This window comes from Hippoglossus hippoglossus, chromosome 16, assembly GCF_009819705.1.
Source record: "Hippoglossus hippoglossus isolate fHipHip1 chromosome 16, fHipHip1.pri, whole genome shotgun sequence".
In the NCBI taxonomy this organism is placed as follows: Eukaryota; Metazoa; Chordata; class Actinopteri; order Pleuronectiformes; family Pleuronectidae; genus Hippoglossus; species Hippoglossus hippoglossus.
Window position 1 is genome coordinate 24,870,922 of NC_047166.1, and position 21,980 is coordinate 24,892,901.

Genomic DNA, 21,980 nt, shown 5'->3' on the forward strand with positions numbered 1-21,980 from the left:
TTTCAGTTTGAAGATCATAAGACCTCAGGCTGAATGGGATTAGGTGAAACTTCCTGCTCTGTTTATGATTGGTGATAGATGTGACCTAGTAATCAACCAAGGAATGTAATCCCTTCCTAGGCAGAGGGCTGAAAGGCCATGCAGGTTAGATGGGGTCGCTTGCCCGACATCCAGCCAGTGTTAGCGATCACATGATGATGATGTTAAATCTGAAAGTCGGCTTGATTTCAGGCTCCCAGAAGCCTTTGCAGCAGGGTCATAAACTGTGCCATTCATCTAAATCCAGCAGTGTAGCAGAGCTGTGGGCACGGCAGACCGTCAAAAACAAAGCAGGTCATGCAACGACATCATTTGACTATCAGGAGATGCAGCTGAACTGGAATTTAACCTCATTTGATTGTACTTGGCAATCGAAGGAGTGGATGCATATATTTTTTACTGCGAGGATAGTCGCGGCTGGGTCAGGAAGAGTGACACTGCATCTGAAAATATACCTTTGGAGGCGTATTTTTTCCTCTTGCCATCACTTCTTCTCTGATTGCTCTCGGTAGACACGCAAATTCAGCATGTTTTCCTTCTGCTCGTGCTTTCGTTCTAGTTATCTTCTTTCAATAGAGACCAGTCCAGGATGTATTGTTGTCATTAGTGGACCAGAATCCCTCGAAGAGAAGACCTCTGCAACACCGCACCACTCATTTGTTCTCATTTGACTTCTCTCCATTATCCACAAAGTGGAGGTGGCACAATCCCCAAGGGGGCAGCGTTGCATTTTCACCTTGATTGCCTTTGGCTTTCTTATTTAACATGTGTCTCCAGCAGCAGCAGAGGCAGAGCAGAGAGAGCTAGTGTCAGCCACTCCGTCCAAAGAACACTGCTGCAGAACTAGATCTGCTGCCGCTGTGTGTAGATCATCGTTAGCTCTCTAGAAATAAAACAAGGACACTTTTGGCACTAGAGGAGAGAGGATTTGAAGCACAGGGCCTGGTTGTAAGCTGTGAGGCTGCTCCGGTACCTCATTTGGATTGGACTGAACGGCGTTTTGTGTGAAGGAGGCCATGTGTTTGCGTGGTGCAGCCGGGCAGAGGTTTGAACTAAGCTACTTCCCAGGATCCGACAGATACTTTCAATAAGGCGAGTCATATCTCATGGTTTAGACTGTAGCACTTTGGATATAGATTGGAGGACAATGCAGTGTGTTGAAATTCAAACTGTTAAATGAATTATCGTAAAGTTAAAGTTAATATGGACATGTGAACATCTTAATTGTATGTTTAGTGTATAGTGTGTATTGTATTTTCTGTAGACAGTTGCCAGTTACACAAACATAATGAAAAGCAGCCTGCATGTACAGTAGAGTGCATTTGTGCAGCACTGTTGTTTAACTTCTCCAGCAACTTACAGCAAATATCAAAACAACAGAGCAGCAGTTTTCTTTGCCTCAGGGATAATTATCCCAGCATCATTAGAAAGCAGCGGCTTCATCTTGGCATTTTAGTTTTCACTGCATCACTAAGAAGTTCAAGCTCAGGCTAATATCTATGAAATGCTGGACGAGGGTATTGTGGCCAGAGTGAGTGTGTGTCAGTGTGTGCATGCATCAAGGTGTCTGCACAATGCAGCTGAGTACATGAAGCCAGCAACATCTGCGAAGGGTTCATCACTTACAGAATGCTTCCTCATTGACTTTCACTTATTGATCTTTGTGCTTGTGGTGAGTCTTTGGTTTTAAATGGAATCTCAGTGTAACCTCTTGGGTGGCTGAGGGTGTGCAGACCTAAGTGCAAATTGTCTAAATCACTACATGTGCAAATCTATAGGAAAACGTTGTTTTTTTGAAAATACGAACATTTTTATAAATATATGTCATCTCATTCTGTTCATTGCAGAGAGAGGGAAAGTAAATCATATATTCACAATTACAATTTTCCCCAATAAACAAATTGTGGCCATGAGGCTTTACAGTAAGAATTCATTAAATATGCCTGGCCATTCACAGATGCTGAATATACTGAATAGTTTTGAACATGCTGTGCTGTGATAGGCTGATCCCAGTTGCTCAAATACAGACCAATAAGCACCCTTTTAATACACAAACAAAAAGCAACTGTAATATATTTGCATTAACAATGACAGTGATTGTTTTAAATTTGAGTTTTAAATTTAAATTAGTTTTCTTCTAATTCAGCGTGAAAGCCAAGGTGGTTTAAAAACTACACAGCTAATGTGATAATCATGATCCCACTATTGAAATGACCATCATTTAAACCAAGACTGTACATTACCAGAACGACACAAGGAATATGGACTGTACCACTACCACTATACAGTAAACTGACCATCAGCCTGTGTGTTGCAGACTCTGTGTGAACAGATGTGTGATATCCCTCTGTTTTGTTTCTTATCTTAAAGCCACATGAAATGGTAAAGATTTGTGACCACAGGAGCTTCCTGCTTGATCTCAAGCCTTTCATCATAAAACAGAGTATAAGGGGTGTCTTTCTCACACACACACTGACACACACACACACACACAGTCACTCTCTACGGATGTCTCTGATCAGATCTCATCAGTAGGTCAAAGCAGTGACACATCTGAGGACGACCTCGCCCCAGACAGAGCCACTTCCCATCACACCACAGTATATTGGGGAATTTCACTCACTGGGTGGTGTGTCGTATTGCAGAAAGTAACAGCACATAAAGGTTTTATCACGGCGAGCGTGTCGGGTCACTTCTAATCTTTTAGGGATGCACTTTTTAATCCTTCGGGGGCCATAGTGTAATCCCATGATTTTTATGCGCCATGGATTTGATACATTATGCTGCTTTTGATGAGGACAGTGTACTTTACTTTAAAAAGATGATTATAATATTGGAATTACTTCTAGAACAGGAGGTGTATATGAGACTGTGTTGGCAGCAAAAACAGATGCCATATCTGTACAACAGCATTTTCTCTAATGATATATAGTGACATGGAAGTTCCTCTTTGCATAACAGATAAACCTTGTACACTCCTTTGCTGTGGATGCCGAAACAGAATTTCTTTCAGCCATTAGATCCAAAAGAACATCCTTGCATAGATGCAATAATCTTTTCTCCCATGTTGATTACAAAGGTCCTGCTGACGGTCATTAAATGAGAACACTGTCAACCTCCCTGATTTGAATCTCACTGTCATCACCGACCTTGTCTGCAGCTGAATGAGGTCTCGTGTTTCATATACTGTCACAGCAGAGGATTTCTATAGTTAGCTCAGAGCAGGACAAGGGCAGTGACGAGGGTCTGTTTGTATTCCCACGACAGGAATGTACAGAATGGTGGCTTGTTTTCCCACAGTCCACCATGCAGTCAGTGAACTTGTCTCTCTATCGTCGGCCCGTTCAGATGAATCACCACGCTGCCTGTGCTGCGGCTCAGTGCCACATCTGCGGTTGCATCACGCACACATCTTACTATATAAGGAGGTGTGATGGAAGGAAGACCGTCACTGTGTGGCTCGTGACTCAGCCGTCGCAGCAGCCAGGCTTCTGTGCAGCATCACAGGCATCAGGATCCCATCCTCTCATTCCGTGCTTGAGCCTGACAAGTGTGGCAGGATGCACATACCAGCCACATGTTTAGCTATAGGATGCAGTTACCTGATCCTATCTGCCTCATTTTCCACACATATTGTCGATGATATCCCCTCCCCTCCCTCTTCACATTTAGTTTTTCTTCTTTCTTTCTCTCACTTGTCTGTGTCACCGAGGACGGAATGCAAATCTAAGATCAGCAGAGTGTATCATGGCAGAGCTGTGGGGGGCTCAGAGGTATCTGCAGAGAGGCTATTACAGTAACTGTGGCAGCTGGAGCAATGGGGGAATAATGCACAGTACGAAATTTAGTGCTGCGCCACCGCTCTGTTGTACTTACTGAGGGCTGGTTTTAACGCTGACAACGTTAGCATCGTGAGGCAGATGCTGATGGAGCGCACTATGCTCACTAGCTGCCATAGACATTTCTCTGTTTGGACAGGAGGGACACACGAGCCTAAACAGGAGCAGGGGAATGTAATACTTGTGTCAGGATGAGTTAGATCTCATCAAAGGGTAGTTTGTTAATGTTCGTTGGAGATGCTATGTGCATGTTCCACGTGCATGTGTGTGTTTCAGGTGTTGCATTTCAACACAACGCCCCCGAGGGCACATTAACCTGAAGCCCTATGAGGACATACTGAGAGCCAAAGTGAAGCATTGCTCAGGCAGCCAGCACAGCGCACATAAAACACACTCAGACACAAGCACACAGACATGCACAAGTGAATGCACACACATACACATATACATAACACACCCCGCTATCATCATCAATTCACTGTAAAAAGATGTTGCTCACTCGCCCCCTGCTCCACATTCTCTCCCATCCACTCTGTCTGTCCCCTGCTCCACCATATCATCTCTGCTGCCACTTCACTATGGATTTGTGAATGAAGTGGCACTCAGATAGTGACCAGGAGCATGTTGTGAATAACAGCCCTCATGTGTTTCTCCAGCTGCGTCTGAATCACTAGGTGACAGGAGGGATTTGTTGTGATGTGAAAGGAGAGGTCACTAGTGTGAGCTGGCTGCATCACAGAGACTTTTATTTTTGTAACAAACAGGGATGTTTTCATTAGTGCGCGTACGATATCCATTAGAGATTTGTTGTGTTTCCACTACATCCTTTGTGCTACAACTGCTGCACATGCATAATGAATCCCATCACTTGATCTTTTATCTTGATTTGTATTGTATCATATTTTCAGTCATGAAAACATAAAGTCTAAGTAGAAAATGAATGAAAAGGCACAGGCAGAAGCAAGATGCGTATATACATTTGATTAAACTCTTAACATTAATTGCATTATTTTATAACATTTAAAATCTCGAAATGTTATCACATTGGAGTTTATAAATAGTTAATTAATGTGATCAAAACAATCTCCCTTATTAATAATATGTATGGCTCTATCTGTTCTGGAGCAATATAATTGAAGTTGTTTTAAAAGTTGACCCCCAGAGGAAGTATTAATGAACACGTTGTGATTTAATGTATCTCTAGATTTGAACAGGATTGATATTGACCTTGAAAGTTTTCCTTCAATATATTAAATATGTTGTTTCTATGTTAATTTATGGTCAATCACAACCCCTAGAAATTTTGCCTCAAAACTCTACAAATTTCTGATTCTATATCACCATCGTCTATTTGATTTATAAAAACATAAATTTAGTTTTTTAATATTAAGAGAGAGTTTTTTTTTTTTTACCAAGTTCCTTTAAATCTCAAGATATACCTCTTATCCCATGCTTGTAATTTGCTGTGGATTAAGCTAAGTAGCTTGGATGAAAGAGTTATGTTAGTGTGACCTAAACTAATACATCTTATTGCTTGACTTCTGCCCCTCTCTAACAGCTCATATTTGAGGTTTAATATACACTAGTCCCATTTGTCATTGTGTTCCTCCCTGGAGCTGGTTCTTCACGTCTGTGAAATTCCTCAAGGTTCAACATAGAAATTCAACACAGAACACAAGAAGCATCTTTAGCCACATGTGCTTCATCACAGAGCTGATATCTTGTGGTCTGATCCAGTAGGCAGGGACCGAACCTCCTCTGTGGTTCAGTGAATCAGCCAATCTCACTTGAGGAGCCCTTACCTTGGCCACTGAGCAAGGCTGGCAGCAGTGATTTATGATATTATGTCACGTACAAAATTAAGGGAATGCTTCACAGAGCTTTTTCCTGACAAATTATTATTTGGGCGGAAAAGTGGGAGAAATGTAGGAGAAAAGTGGCTTATGAATAACTGATTCTGAACAAAAGAATAAATGCATTAACACACAGTTAGCCTCCTCCAGGCGTTTCATCCGCTTCCTGGCTGGTCTACATTCTGACAGTCAGACAATGAAAAGATGAGTGAATGATCATTTTAGAAAAAAGGGCTCCCGATTGTAAAATACTTTAAAGTATTCACCCCATAATTCCCAAACTAACTGTAAAATCGAACTTCTCTCCTGTTTATCAAGGCCAAGACACATGATTATAGACAATGTTTGAAATAAAAAAGATATCACTATAATAATGTTAGGAATTTAATGTTTACCTTCAAGGGGATCATAAATTCAGACACATCATCGGTCATATTGTTGCCTCATCTTGTGGCATCCTGTTGTTTATAGTGCATTATAAATGATGGTGATTGAAGCACCTATGTCAACAATGTTAATCAGACGCTATCAAAATGAAAATGAAAGACTGCCTATGGAACTAAAAGAGTAAAACAAAATAGTATGTGTTAGTCTGTGTTAAGACTGTGCAACCTTCCAAATCAATTTAGATAATCAGGATTTTGACTGCATGAGTGTATGTTTTTCCAATCTTAATACGTTTTTACACATATCAGAAGAAAGCAGGAGGTAGAGCTTTTTTGCATTACATGCCATATTGTTTAATTAGGACAAGACGTTTATCTCTTTAAATTATTTTCTGTTAAAAGGAGTTCCAGCCTCCTGCAAAATGTGCTAAAAAAGGAGCAGCGGTTGGCAATGCTATAGAGGTTATAGTCTATTGCAGTGAGAGGAGGGTGTGGTGCTGCATCCTGCTGCTTAGTCTCATTTCTCCCTCTCTTTGTGTGTATGTATGTGTGACAGAGACTGAGCGGGCTTTCATTCGGTTTTGACAGGAACTGAAGCCCAAGCAGTGCAGGAGAAAGTAGAGAGAATATATAGACTGCAGACTGAAGGCTTCAGCCTCAGCAGAGTAGCTGTAGTCAGTGAGTGTGATGAAGCTCTGTGGAACACTTCTCTGACTGATACTGCACATTTCCACCTGCTGTATATTACAATACGGTATCTTAAAAGAATCATAATGTCCAGGTCAAAGTGGTCCCATCACTAAATTCCACGTTTTGTTCCCCCTCTGTGATCTACAGGAAACGAAGCCCATCTGCATCCAGGGATCCAAACCAAAAATACGACCAAAGGGAGGGGGGTGACCACTCACAGTATGCCCCGACGGACGGCGGCATGCCCAGATCACCGTCCGACTATGGGGATGGGGACCCTCGGCGGGCTCCGCGGGGCCCACACATGTACCCAGATGTGGATGCGGCACGGATGGGCTACCGGGACCGGCGGGGCCCTGGACGCTGGCACTCCCAGGAATACCCACTGGACCAGGAGCTAGATGGACCGCCCAGTGAGTATGACCTCCAGCGGCAGCGCCAAGAGGAGTTCCAGACGCGCTACCGCAGTGACCCCAACCTGGCACGCTATCCTGTTAAGCCACAGCCCTATGAGGAGCAGATGAGGATGCATGCCGAGGTGGGCCGCCTGAGACATGAGCGCCGCCACAGTGATGTCTCCCTGGCTTACACGGAGCAGGACGAGCCTGGGCCCATTCGGCTGTCCCGACAGCATCTCACCGAGCGCCGGCCGCCTATGGTGGGACAGCGCTCCTACTCTGTTGACCGGTCTTCCCCAGGGCCCATGGGTCCTGGCCTTGGAGGTCACAGAACCTCCAACCACAGCCCCCCAACGCCGCACCGAAGCCCTGTGCTGGGTGACCGATCCGGGGACCTGCGGAGAGGAGACCTGGGTGTGGATCCAATGAGGAGGCAGCAACACCATTTGGACCCCAGTTCAGCTGTCCGCAAAACCAAGAGGGAGAAGATGGAGAGCATGTTGAGGAACGACTCTCTCAGCTCGGACCAGTCGGAGTCAGTGCGCCCGCCACCCCCCAAGCCCCATAAAACCAAAAAGGGAGGGAAGATGCGGCAAGTGTCACTGAGCAGCTCAGAGGAGGAGCTGGCCACTACACCGGAGTACACCAGCTGTGAGGATGTGGAGATAGAGAGTGAGTCAGTCAGTGAGAAAGGTAGGAGCCACACACACCACCAGTGTCTCTCTGTCTGCTCTGTCTCTGCATAGCTTTATTTAATGCTAATACTGCTCAGATACTTTTTCATGCAATTGTATAGACATTCTTTCCTAATACAAATGACAAAATATTTCTTGGAATGTCAGATTTCATCATTGAATTCTACTTGCTGTCTCTTATTGATATTGATTCTGATGTGATTTTTGCAGCTGTTGACTCAGATATAACCTTCAGATTCCCCTGTCTACAGTCCTATATGTGATGTGTATGTTCGTATGTTTATATGTGTATATTTATGTGTAGAGCTCATTATTTTTGGTTAAAAGAAATATTTAGAAATCATCAGCATTTATTCATTAACAACAAAAAGGTGTGAAAAACAATGCAACCAAAATATCTATCTTTGTTTCTTAGGAGGACTCTAGTGCATAATCAGAAGCTCATGTCCTAATTTCCCTCAGTTTCTGTTTTCTGATCATGAAACAGTTAATTCTCCGACGTGTGTCGTGACTTTGATTCAAACAGATTTGCTCCTTTCTCTTAAATCTCAGCCTTCGCTGTAAATGTCCAAGAAACCATAAAATAATGAGCACTTTGGGGTTTTATGTATGTTTTCCGTGAATTTACTCTGACAGCTCCAGTGCCTTTGAGGAGGAGGCTCGTGCCCACTTGAGCCTGATGTGTTTCAGTGTGGATGGGTGTTTTGTGTGTTTAAACAAATGTAATGCTGCTGCTCTCAAGGCCTTATCCTGTTGCTCCTGCTGGCACACTTCTCTGTGACCTGCCTCAGCTGCTTCACTCGATCAGTCCGCTTTAATGGACAATGTTGCATAACAGACAGACAGGGGAGCAGGGAGATGTCTGTGGTGTGGGTGTCTAGTAAAAACATGAGCTGAGTAAAAAAAACAATAATTTAGTATATTTTATTGAGTCATTTTATGTCATGACTACTGCATAAATGTATGGATGGGTGATAAAAGTGCAGAGGGCGATGTCTTCCTGCAGTTAGCCGTGACCTCTTGACTTCCATTCTGTTTGGTTGACATCCATATAATAGCTGCATAAAGACTATTTGAACATTAAATTAATACTTCAAATTATTTCTATAAGGAGTGGGTTCAGTTTACAAAGTGGTATTGGTCTTGTGGAGAAGAGAATTAAATCAGATCACTCATTGCAAATTTCCTACCTGCTTCAAGACCCGAGTGCACTTTTGTATAAACACAAACTGGCAAGTCAACAGTCACCCGGACTGAATTAAAGGCCAATTTGCATAGAATCAACCTCAAAAGCAATTGTTCAGGCGGTTGGCTTCTTGACTGCTCCACCTGACAGCTGTCGTAATTGCAAATTGATTATATTGTCAAACCTGTAATTATGGAGGCATTTACCGAAGAAATGTTAAAAGCAACAAACGGGGAAAAAAGAAGTAGGAGCGGTTGACAACTGGAGGAATAAAAGATGAACAGGAAGAGAGTACAGTAGCACTGTTTGCTTTTGGAAGTAGCACTTGACCAAAGCACCTGCCACGTGCTAGAAATGTTTAATCTAGAGGCGAGCGGAGGAATTCAGTGGGTCTGCTCTGTTATGTAACTGTTCTCCTCACTAAGGGAAGCAGCATCTGCGCTACATTATTGATGTGGGAGTTTCCAGGTTTCCAGGTAGCCATGAAACAAAAATAGGAAGAGAAGCAGGTTGTTCTGAGGGTCTGTTCTTTTCTGTCTCTGTCTGCCGGCCTCCTACACAAGTCAGAGAAAGGGAAAGCAAAGCACGGAGTTCCACTATCGACCTGAATAGATGAGGCTTTCATATAGAACCTCCTTGGTTGATTACTTGAGAGAATTTATTTATTTAGGTTTGATGTACAGTTTTATTAATTTATGACACGATTAAGGCTGCTGAGATATGGTGAATGTAGGGAGTCTGATAAGTGGTTCACAAAAATTCACTGAATTATTTATTTTAAACCAGTGTCCTTGTTTGCACTCTTTTAGTAGACATGATGATGTAATAGACAGTCACAACAGAGACGAGGTGCAAATCCACAGATTTGGACGTAATATTTTGGACGGATGTAATATTCTGGAGAGTATTAATATAATCAATAAAAATCCTTCTATAATATGACCAGATCCAAAATCTGTATTTGTGGTACATAGAATTATCAAATGGAACAAAATAGAATGACTGTAGAAATGGCATTGATATATTTCAGCAGAATCAGGTTGTGCATCAGCCTGAACATCCACTTTTCGGTCCAAGAAGCTGACGCCATGGAGGAGTCTTAGACTGTAACATGCAAACCAGCACGATTCTGATTAGCTTCCTCAGAGCAAGTCAGAATGAATGAGAGGGCAAAAAAAAACAGGGCACCTCAGCAAAGAAATTGTCAGTTGCCAATTGTAATTGCATGTGAGGCCATAGTTTGAGAGAAGAGGGATGAGAAAGAGGACAGAAAGCACCTTTTAAGTGACCCGTCAGCATCTTGCAGTTTGTGTACTCAGCTTGACGGGGGCAGATCAGGAGATGGGTGTGCAACGGTAGACTAAGCAAGGTGCCTGTCATGCTCTCAATACCTCTGCTACCCTGCGGGGGCCACTGAGGCTGGAGGAGGGCTCGATGGGATAGGAATGAGGGGGGAACCAAAGGGAGGAGGAGACTGGAGGAGAGAGGGTGTGCCTGCTGTATCTGGCCTGGCTCGTGCCTGCGAGCACTAGAGACTGATTTATCGCGATGGCCTCTCCCTGTGTTTTCCTCTGTATCGATCCCCCTGACATGCAGTCTCATAATAGTGCCGAACAGACAGAAAAGGAGAGGCTGGCTGGCTAACTACAGCAAAGAGGTGGACATTGTGTCGTGACAGCCTGTGTCACATCGTCATCAATAGCTTTTGAGATCGGTGTTTGCACCTCAGTAAGTCTCTTGGATTTTCAGTCTGTACTGTCAAGCTTGTTCTTTGAAAAATATTGATAATTTAACCTTTTACAGAATAAGTGGCACTGCTTCTGTGGTATGTGCATAATAATGCTAGAAGTTAAGTGAGCTTTTATTTTAGATTTTAAGGCGATGTTTTAACATCTGCCTCCAGCAGAGGTTTAACATGACATGGTTGTACCTTTGTAGCATGGTGACTGTTTAAACATACACAGTGTTTCACCCTTGCCTCCTTTCTGCTCTTGCCTCTTGAATTGTAGTAAAAACAGCATCAATAATTAATGATCCAATTAATAGTTTACACTGGTTTTTATTGAGCTGTCAAAGTGATGGAGAGCCTGCTGGTAGTGAACTCCACCACTGCCTGCGCTCTGCCTTTGCCCTGAATCAGCACTTTGTGGGGCCTCGGAGCCGGGGCGAAACGGCAGGGCCGGGCGCAGACTGCTGATGCTCACAATTTATGGCCGTGATGAGTTTCCTGCTCCCTGAAAAACCACACAATGCCTCGCTGGGGATCAGTGCCCAATTGTGGTGTGCCACTGTTAATAAAGCTTCGGGGAAATAAAGGGGAGAGGCTGTACGCGCCTCCATGCTGGCGCCCACTCAAACCTTCTTTGACAGACACTGGGCAGGGGAGGGGGCTGCGATGAGAGGAGGAACAGGTACAGGTGGAGGTGAAACTGTAACTAATATAACCTTGTGCAATCCATTTTGGATCTAATTTCAGACATAACAACAATGAATGATAATACTTTGCAAGACTAAAGATTAAAATTTCAAAAACATCAACATCACACAGTCAAAGCAGCAATGAGTTAATACCACGAACAGGTAATCAAATGTACACCCATGTCTCCACATAGGGGGATTTACATCACATATCTCTTCCCCTCCCCGCTCATAAATGCAGGCCTTAGGTAAACTATCATTAGACGAGTGACTTCTTCAGTGCAGAATGTCGACCACTATGAACTGTGCTCTGGTGTTAATGCTGCTGACAGAATAGCAACTGAGAGGCAAAGAGGGTAATCACTGTTGTCAGCTGTTGGTTCGAGGTGCACAGGGGGCAAAGCCTATCTGCGGACATCCCTAATGTTTTATCACACAGCATAAGTGAGTACAGTAAGTCGTTTCAGCACACGCTACACTGATGGATGGACACTAAGAGCAGACAGGAGGAGGGATATGAATATTAATGAATACTAGTTTTCTGACACAGTCAAAATAACAAAGTGCAGAAATGATACCACTGAACCACTTCAACATCACCTCAACAATAGTGCAACATATGTTTTAGCCCTGTGATGCTGCTAAAACAAACCAAATCCAAAAAAGTGCTACAAAATACACTTTTGTTTTAGTTCCTACAAACAGCAATCACAATGCACTCACCTAATTATTTGATGAGACATAGGATAAAAAATGACATTGAGCTCTCAGACCTGGACTCAGTGTGGCTCAGTTAACTGCATGGTGTGGGACTCAATAAGGCTCATGTTTGCCCTGTCCACTTGTCAAACTGAGAAGATACTGAACCTCATGTTGTTCCAGATGGGCAGGTCAGTGTATTGAGGCAATATTTGTGTCAACAAATTAAGTTGTCATATATAATATGGTTAGTTGTACAAATACGGTTAGTTGTACAAATACTTGTACGAAAAGCTTTGAGTACGCTGTTATCCTAATCAATAGGAGAGGACAACTCTGTGACAGTAAGACTCAAGTTGTAAGAAGCTTTTACTATTCTTAATTATTATAGAAAACAGGATGTACATCGTCAGTATGTTAGGACCTGCATTCCTCCATCACTTGTGTGTTTTTTTAGAGGACTGGAAGTTGTGGCTGCATTTATTCACAGTGCCACTATCTTTACACAGGGTTCTTCCTCTATGCAGCGTCTTTTTTTCATATCAAAAATCCCCTCCTCTTGACCCCTGTGTGCGTCAGTCCCATATCGCCTCGTCCTGTACACTTAGAAGCATATGCAGTCTATTTTTATGCCTTTCCATCAGACTTCCCTGATTTCCCTGAGATTGAATCCTTGGCCAGATAATGCCTGAAGGAGGGTTGCCTTGTATAGATCCATTAGGTTCTACAGCTCTTTGCAGAGTTAGTGAAGTGTGGGGAATGTGATGTATATTGCTCAAGGGCTGCTGTTTTCAGACAACCTTACCTATGCCCGCGGCTCCATGGTTCAGTACAGCTGCATACTTCATGACAGCACCAAATAGGTTTCTGTAATGTTAAATTACTTATCCTGTATATGCTTTAATAAGGGCAATTTCATTAGGACCAATTTCTTAATTTGGGCCCATGCACCAAAATTGTCAAAAGTAACACACTGAAGGATTTTTTTTACCTTTAAGCTTTAGAATAAGTTTGATGGTTCACTGACTTGGAGTGGGGACAACCCACTCCTCACCCTAAATGTCTGTGGCTCTCTGTAACTTTGGTGAGCAGGTACAATCTCCTGTGAAAAGCATGTAACTGACTGATAGCAGGAACTTAAATTGCCAGAATCAGGCCCAGCAAGTTTAAGAGTAATGCTGAACTGTAGTAAAAGACTTAGAAGTCATTAAAATGCAGCGTTTATTTCTAGTATTCAGTGAAACTTTGAAAATATCAAGAATTATAAACAAAGTTTTGTGTATTTGTTACAGCAGCATCTCTTCTGGTTCGGGAAGCCCATCTATAAGAGACTTTTGCCATTGCCACACCTTTACTTTAACAAACCTCTCCGAGGGAATTCACTCTTTGCCATGTGTAAAATGATATGTGTTTAAAAGACAATTTTAGCACTTAAAGGTTCAGCATGTAAGATTTAGGTGAAAGGGATCTATTGGAAGAAATTCAATATAAAACCATCCGAGTGATGTGTTTCATCTAAATTATACAAATTGTTGTTTTCTTTCCCCATAAATGGGCCCTTTATATTTAAATACTTTATATCAACATCAGGAGCCGGTCCTCTTTACAGAGGCCGCCATGTCTTTTTACGGTAGCCCTGACTGGACAAACTAAACACCTTTTGAGTTTTTAGGACAACTGAAGGCTACCACAGGTTCTCTTTCATGTTTGGAAGTGGAGGTTTAGGTGAGGGATATTCAGCTGCAACATGACACTTCACCACTAGATGTCACAAAATTCTATACAATGAATCTTTAAAGAGACTGATTTCTGATATTGTTACTTCACTGTTGCTGCAGGAGTATCTATATTATATATATATATATATAAAGTGAAATGTTACACAGCATTACTATTTCAGTAAGTAGAATCCATGTCCACAACTTTCATGTGCTGATCCATCCAAGGTGCGAGGGCCCTTTAATGCTGCTTGGAGCTTTAATTCACTTGATTACTGAATTGTAAAATGACTTGCCAGTGTAACCGGGTAACATTTAAATGCCCATAGCCTCCACATAATGGGATGTTAAATGCAGAGATATGCTCCACACCAAGGTCTCGGGACAAAGAAATCCTCACTTTCTCTGCAGTCAGACTCCAGCCCCTCTCAGACAACTGAAATCATTTTCCCATTTGGATGGCCTCAACCCTCAGCCCTCTTTGACTCTATACTGCTCTCCATTGGGAATCTACGTTCTACCTTTGGATCCAATATTTTTTCACTCTTTTTAATTAGCTTGGATTTTTAAGCCTCTTAATCAAATTGAAAGTGCTCTCCATCTCTCTACTCCGTGCATCCACTTGGGAAAACAGGGCAAATCCTGTACGATGACAAAGTTAGCTCTGCAGACCTGCTTTTCTTTCAGGTCAAATACTCACAGTGAGTTTATATTTCTGTCAAATATTGCATATTCAGACTGTGGCTGTTTCATGTGGTGCAGCAGATAATAGGGTTGCAGGTCTTGATTCCTCCTCCTCTTATTTTACCACCATCAGTTCTGCTCTTACTATTCAGCTGGATTGATGAGAAAATGAAGCAGTTTTACAGAATAGTCCCAGTATCCTCCTGTAATGCCCAGTCTGAAATGATCAAGTCTGTGTCCACGGATGCTACCACAGAAGTTGTAATCAGAGCCCTATCTTTGAAAGCTCTCCCTGGTGCACTTTAGATTGAGGTCAGTTAAGGCTGTGTGGCACAGCAATCTGAATCCCCAGTTAAACACATTAGAGAGCTGCCCTGCTCCCTCCTGCAAATGCAGCTATACTGTAGGATAAGATAGCAGCATGCTAACTTTGTTGCATCGTTGTCTGCTGATTTGGACTGAAGGACCCAGCAAAGAGTTTTTTGAAACAGTCTGGAAATAAATAAATGATAATGAAAGTGGTTACGGGTTTCAGCAGAGAAAGGAATGAGCAAGTGAAGAATTATCAGCTGTTGAGATATTCTCAAAACATGTTTATTAATTTGACATTTCAAACGTTTTTAAGTCTCAATGTGCTTATAATGGAAACTAAATTGTTTCTGCTCCTGTCTGTGTTCAATTTAAATGAAGTACCTTTAAAGGTTCAGTGTGTAGAATTTTGTGACATCTAGTGGTGAAGTTGCATGTTGCAGCTGAATACCCCTCACCTCAGCCCCCTCTTCCAAACATGAACGAGAACCTGTGGCAGCCTTCAGTTGTCATAAAAACTCCAAAGGTGTTTAGTTTCTGCCAATAGATCCCTTTTAACTAAATCTTACACACTGAACCTTTAGAGTTTTCCTGTGATGTGTTGGCGGAACAGATGAGGCACGATGACTTCAGCTGCCTTGATAGACTTCACAGCTTGTTTTGGATTATAACTATGTCCTGAGGCTTCTGTGTCAGAGAATGATTGTGGGCTTGTGTCTTTTCCTCACTGTACAGTGTTGAGGTGGTCAAATCAGTATTGATTACTGATACTTTATTGTTGCATCTTTCTTTCTCCACACAGGGACCGTAGAGTTGCACATGATGATCACCTTTTCAGTTTGAGCAGTGTTTGAATGTGTGTGAGTGTTTGGACGTCTTGTTTAGTCCTGAAAGTGTAATATGTGCGTGTGTTAATGTATGTATGTCGTGGTTTGTGGTGTCCTCACCGGTCCCTCTCGCTGTCCTCTCTTGTGTATGTGCACCCTCACCCCCACCCCTCACCACCTTACAGGAGATTTGGATGGCCATTGGTGGGACCATGCGTCTTGGCATAGCAGCGAGGCCTCCCCAATGTCTTTGGTGAGACATGTGGAGCCCTGCCTTGACCCCCTTCCCCCCTCCCTCCTGCCTTTTAACCCCAATCTCTCTCTCTCTCTCTCTGTCTGTCTCCCCAACCCCAACCCCCTTCTCCTAGAGTCTTTTGTCATTTCATGTTTCCTTCGTTTTATTTACACCTTTGCATGTTGTTTTTCTGTTTTTCTTTCTGTTTTTATCCCACACCTGTAGGGGACAGTCAAAGGGGAAAAAGAAAAACTATTGAGCAGGCATTTATGTCCGAGCCGACACACACCTTATCTGAGAGGCAAAAGAAAATGGTGCGCTTTGGGGGACACTCATTTGAAGAGGACTTGGCATGGTGTGAACCGCAGGTTAAAGACTCGGGAGTTGATACGTGCAGTAGCACTACCCTAAACGAGGAGCATAGCCATAGTGAGAAGGTACTGAGACAATCTAGCCTGCATTTTGTTATTATTATTATTTATAACCTACCCATCCAGTCTTTGTTTGCTCTCTGTCACTAAGTGTAAATAGGTGAGATGTTTGTTATTTTTTATTTTATTTCACGTTGTATAAATTGATTTCTCTTGCGATTTCGTTCCTTTTTATTTTTCGGTTACTTTTGGCTCCACCTTGCTCGGTGTTGCCGAAAAAGTCTTTTGGGGGCACCCTCTTTGCTTGCTACTTGTACTTGCTGTTTTTTGCTCCCTAAACAGAAACTACACATCTTACAGTAGTTGTTAAAGAAACGCATTGACGCACAACCTCTCTGTTTGTCATGGCACACAGGAATGTGGGTCTCTCCTAGTTGCATGCTCGTTCTCCTCCGTATGTTGTGTTCTTGCTCTGCAGCGGTCCTGTTTAGTGCAGTAGGAACACCTTTACTCAGGCCCGTCCCTCTCACTCTGCTGCCCTACCCCACAGCACCCAGTCCAGACAGAACCTGCCCCTGCCCAACTTTCCATTCACTTCTATAGCAAAACTCAAATTATTGTAAAAGCACAAAACAGGGAAGATTGGACTTGTTTTGCACAAAAAAATAAAACATTTGGTTTTCTTTTTTCCCTTCCACTGCTGCATCTGTGACTTCACCCTATCTGTGTCTCATGGCTTTTTTCTGTGATTTCTGTTCTTCATCCTTCTTTAAACTTACGCCTCACAGTCTACCTCATTGGTTCTTGTATCATAGATTATATTTTCCCCCTTTTTCTTCATTGTCTGCTATCCCCTCACTACTCCACTTGATGGTGGTTGTATGTGTGTAGTGAAGAACCGGAGCGAGACTCCGGTCTTCCTGCTCCAGTTTGAAGAGCTGGTTTGAGGAGGAGTGTTGTGGCTGCTTGCTTTACTCTGCATGGGGCGCTGCATGAAGCTCACTCCACCTTCACGCCGGCAGGTTCACACAAGCTCTGGATATAACACCTAATACTACTGTCGAGTTGTATTTATGAGATTTGTTTTGTCCAGGATTACCCTGAGGAACATAACATTCCTTCATTTAAATTTAATTGAGCATGTTGTTGACTAAAACATAAAAATACTAAAGTTTTGATGAGTGAACAGAGTTTGTGTGAACCTTCTTCCCTGAGTGAATAAATACTACCCCCATGCCCTCTTTTCACTATGAACAGTTGTCTACTTTGGTCTTAAGTGATCAAATTCAAGTGGATGAGTTGTTAAACGAAAGGTGTGTTGTTGCTCTGACCTTGTAGCACCCGGTGACGTGGCAGCCGTCCAAAGATGGGGATCGCCTAATAGGGCGAATTTTGCTCAACAAGCGAATGAAAGATGGAAGTGTGCCTCGAGACTCAGGAGCTCTGCTTGGTCTGAAGGTGAGTTTATCATATGTCTGTCATACCTGAGAGTTCTGTGGAAATCTGATGGCTTCATGTGATTCTTTACTGATTATATACTTCCATGTTAACATCAATTCTTTTGTAGCTGTGATTTCTGTTTGTGTGTGTCTTACTAATTTTCGTTATCGTTTCGTTAATTAGTTATTGATTACATCATGTGTTACTATATAAATTTTCATTAGTGACTTGATTATATTCATGATGAATTTAAAAGGCAGTAGTTGATTTTGAGATCTATAATTTTCTCTATGCACTCACATTGAGCTAATTTAGTGAACTAAATTAGTGTTCAGCCTCTCGGACGAAGCAAGTCAGTCCACAACCAAAAATGAAATATCTAATTTGAGTAGTTATAGCAGTGTGTATGTCTTGGATCGTCCCATCACAATCTCCACATATTTACTTATATTGTATGATTACATATTTTGTATTGATTTAAACCTTCAGTGTTTAATTTCATCGCAGTCACTGCCTTGCCAAAGCATTTAAATACTAAGTATTGTTGTAGATATTGGTTTCTCTTCTCTTGTTGTCTAGCTGTTGCATAAATCTGTGGGCGGTGCACACTGGTAGATAAAAAAGCTGGGCAACTAAAGTCCAGAGGAGCACAGTGGGCCGTGAGGAGGGAGAACAGTGAGCAGCAAGATGGGGAAAAATCATTACTGATTGAATGAGCCTCCTGAAATGGCATGTTTGTGTCTGCTCAGTGCCTCTGTGCGTTTCTGTCGGCTCAGCAGCAGCCAACCAACTCGGCTATCCAGCCTGTCAGTCCATCAGTTAGGCTGCCAGCCCTGCCCTCGCTGCCCGTCTCCCTCTCTCTCTCCCTCTCTCTCTCCCGCCTGTTACATAAAGCCATTTCATTTAGCAGACTTCCCTAAGCTCCTTTGTATGTTGGCATTCAGCTGCCATTAAGAAGGATTTTTATTTGTATGATGCCCATGTAAGCTGAGGAGAGTGGAGTACGACAGCTTCGAACTGTACAGTACAGCTCTCGCCCAGGGCCCTGCACATCATGGAGCAGCATCCGAGTGTGTCTCTGAGGAATGAAACATAACCATGGATACTTAAAAAAAAACAACTGAGATGCACTTTTACCATTGACCCTCTACTTGTCATGCTTTTATTGGGGACTCATACCTTACAGGCAAAAGCTAAAGCAGTGACATCAACAGGAAATTGTGTGTGGTGGGGGGTCTTTGTGCTCTACATATTTACCATGAAGAGTTAACATGGCACAGTAACACTTTGGTTACAGTAACCCTCAGAGCCAAGTGAAGTTTACACTTGTGCTTCATTGCTAACTCCTGTACCCTCTCTGCTTCTACAGGTGGTGGGAGGCAAGATGACAGAATCTGGTAGACTTTGTGCTTTCATCACTAAAGTGAGGAGAGGAAGTCTAGCAGACACTGTTGGACACCTCAGACCAGGTATTAAAAACAGACCTAATATTCCATGTATGGAAGTGAAATCAGAGAATTTAGTAGTATTCAGGATGTTCTATAAGCATGTAATGATATGTTCCAAAGTTTGACAACACAGATGCACATACAGTGCCTGCACAACAGTTTGAATCACTTCATGTGATATTGAGTATCTCTGATGTTTTTTGCAGGTGACCAGGTTCTGGAGTGGAATGGGAAGCTTTTACAAGGAGCCACATTTAAAGAAGTTTACAATATCATACTAGAATCCAAGCCTGAGCCGCAGGTGGAGTTGGTGGTCTCACGGCCTATAGGGTGAGAGCTCACAAATAATGACACACACATACTTAACTCTGCCAAGGACGTTATGTATGCAGATTGATCCTCCCCATCCCCTTCTTCTCACACGCTTTCTGTGTTCTGTTTTCTTGCAGAGATATTCCAAGGATACCAGACAGCACACATGCACAACTGGAATCAAGTGAGTCATTATCTCATTATCCCATTTTATCACATCTGCCCAAAAATATCAAGTAAAGGAAATGTCTCAGAGAGTTACGTCTGTTTTTCTGATCTCTTGTCCTCTCTCTTCTTGTGTGTGTCTTTCTATCCCCCCCTCTCTTGTTTTATGTCGTCATGTTACTTAAACTACAACCAACATCACTATTTAATAATCTAATCACTTTCCCCTGCACTCTGTCAGGTTCGAGTTCTTTTGAGTCTCAGAAGATGGATCGTCCGTCCATCTCCGTCACATCCCCCATGAGTCCCAGTATGCTGAGGGACGCCCCCCAGTACCTGTCAGGACAGCTTTCAGTAAGTGGGCTCAGCATGACAACACATGTGAGATCCTCTGGAGCCACTGTATTGTTTGATTGCTAGTGCTCGAGTCATATGAATTGGTTAGAGAGCATAATGTTGACTCAGAATATGAATAAAATCCTATGTTAAATAATTGTTAGGGCAACCAGGCACAGCTCCTCTCTCTCTGCCTGTTCAGCTGGCCCTTTACCAACCCAGCACAGGGTTATAGATCAGGTTACTGTGTGTGTGTTGTCCATTATCTAGTATAAAATCCCTCTTGGGGTGAATGGGTAAAAGGCTGCATTAAAGCAAGAGATAAATCAACACTCAAAGTTAGGATCCACAGGGGAAATACCTTTAGCATCTGGGTAACACCTCTCTCACAACATCGATATTTATGAGAAAATGTTGGGTTTGTCTGCCACTGGGATTGAATGTAAACATTCAGTCCGTCCCATTGAGTCCTTAGGACCACATAAACATATACCGCATCCTGTGCGTCAATCAGAATAAGCCCTGCATCTTATGAAACCTTTCTTGCCTTCTTATCTGTTCATATATTCTGTAGGGTTGATCTTGAAATCCATGAAAAGCTAATCACAGAAGCAGTTGAGTTCACCGAATGAAAGAGCTGCAGTGCCTGATGAGTAATTCTACACAGTAAAGAAGCGTCTTTGTAATATTTTTGGAGCGGTTCCTAAATTTGTTTGAGGAGGGTTAACGTCACTGTGACGCAAGCTCTGAAGCAGAGGAGAAAAGGTCCAGAGAAGAAAGAGAGATATAATTGTGAGCCATTGATCATTTGCTCAAAGGGTCTATGAAGAACAGAGCAAAGAAGTAATCTTTGATAAAGTAGAAAGAGGAAGGGAACCAAAGATAAAAATGCAAGGTGAAGAATACCACACTTACTGACCTAAATCTCCCACCTTAGACTGCAAACATCTGTTGTTGTGTTTAGAGTGTATTGTGAGTTTTTGTTGTTGTATTGTGGGGTTTGGTTTTATTGTATTTTCTTTTCTGTTCTTTTCTTTTTTGCCGTTCAATTTTGCTTATCCAGAGCCAAAGCCTTAGTAGAAGAACAACGCCTTTTACCCCTAGGGTCCAGGTAATGGGCCCTGTCTGCAGGGCACAATCTCTATTTGGTCTTTGCTCATTGACTGTTGACTGGCCTCTTTTCTGTTTCCATATTTTGGAAAATGCATTCCCGGGGAAATGGCAGCTTCAAGTTTCCCTTTCAGTGCAGTGCATTGTGTCATTTTTCTTCTATTTGATTTCTTGGTATCACTGTTCGGATGACAGCTATTATTACTCATTTTAACCCATTCACATCATTATTCTTAGGTGGCGCATGCTCAACTAATCTGAAAACATTTGAACAGACACTCTTCCATTGCCTGACATCTTCTACTGAGTCCAGCGACTGACCACATCTTGTGTTGTAATTTTTATTTGGGATCTCCACGACGGCAAGGCAGGAAGTTGGCACTTTCACATTTTCTTGGGTTGTTCTCTGCTTCAGTGTGACATGAGCTCAGGCCTCAATGAGTCTAACCCTGCACACATCGACAGAAGGTCTCCTCCATGTGTGAGCTGGAAGTGTTGTTGATGGGTGTGTAGTTTCATGAAGTCACCAAGTTGACCGTCCTGATTTGAAAGCCAAGCATTTTACTTTACATTTGAGAGTTGAAGAATAATCCAATGTTGCCTCCCAAATAAGAAACTTTAAATCAAGCAGACCTACACAGATTTTACCCCACTCTTTTAATCTTTCATTGTATATATCAAATATATTTGGTAAAAATAAAATAGCAGACTGTTTCTATGGTTTGTGTTTCATAATCACTTAGTGTATTCTTGAGTAAGTCAGGCTTTTTCTCCTTTGAGCATTGGATATTTATTTATTTGGTTATAAGTGTTTTACTTATC

General features: G+C 42.4%; 1 protein-coding gene across 48 annotated transcripts in view; it reads left to right on the plus strand.

The window, feature by feature from the left end:
- The window catches only part of rims2a (regulating synaptic membrane exocytosis 2a), a 133,382-nt gene that overhangs the window by 59,078 nt on the left and 52,324 nt on the right, over window positions 1-21,980 (plus strand). For 31 of the 48 annotated variants that reach the window (XM_034609963.1, XM_034609969.1, XM_034609952.1 and 28 more), the window contains 8 exons: window positions 6,955-7,898; window positions 16,202-16,413; window positions 17,686-17,805; window positions 19,157-19,256; window positions 19,442-19,565; window positions 19,685-19,731; window positions 19,954-20,066; window positions 21,112-21,159. In XM_034609963.1, coding sequence (XP_034465854.1) covers window positions 6,955-7,898; window positions 16,202-16,413; window positions 17,686-17,805; window positions 19,157-19,256; window positions 19,442-19,565; window positions 19,685-19,731; window positions 19,954-20,066; window positions 21,112-21,159 — 1,708 coding nt within the window. Of the gene's footprint in view, window positions 1-6,954; window positions 7,899-15,926; window positions 15,995-16,201; window positions 16,414-17,685; window positions 17,806-19,156; window positions 19,257-19,441; window positions 19,566-19,684; window positions 19,732-19,953; window positions 20,067-21,111; window positions 21,160-21,980 lie in introns of all 48 variants that reach the window. The other 17 variants (XM_034609962.1, XM_034609967.1, XM_034610003.1 and 14 more) reach the window with 3 other exon arrangements.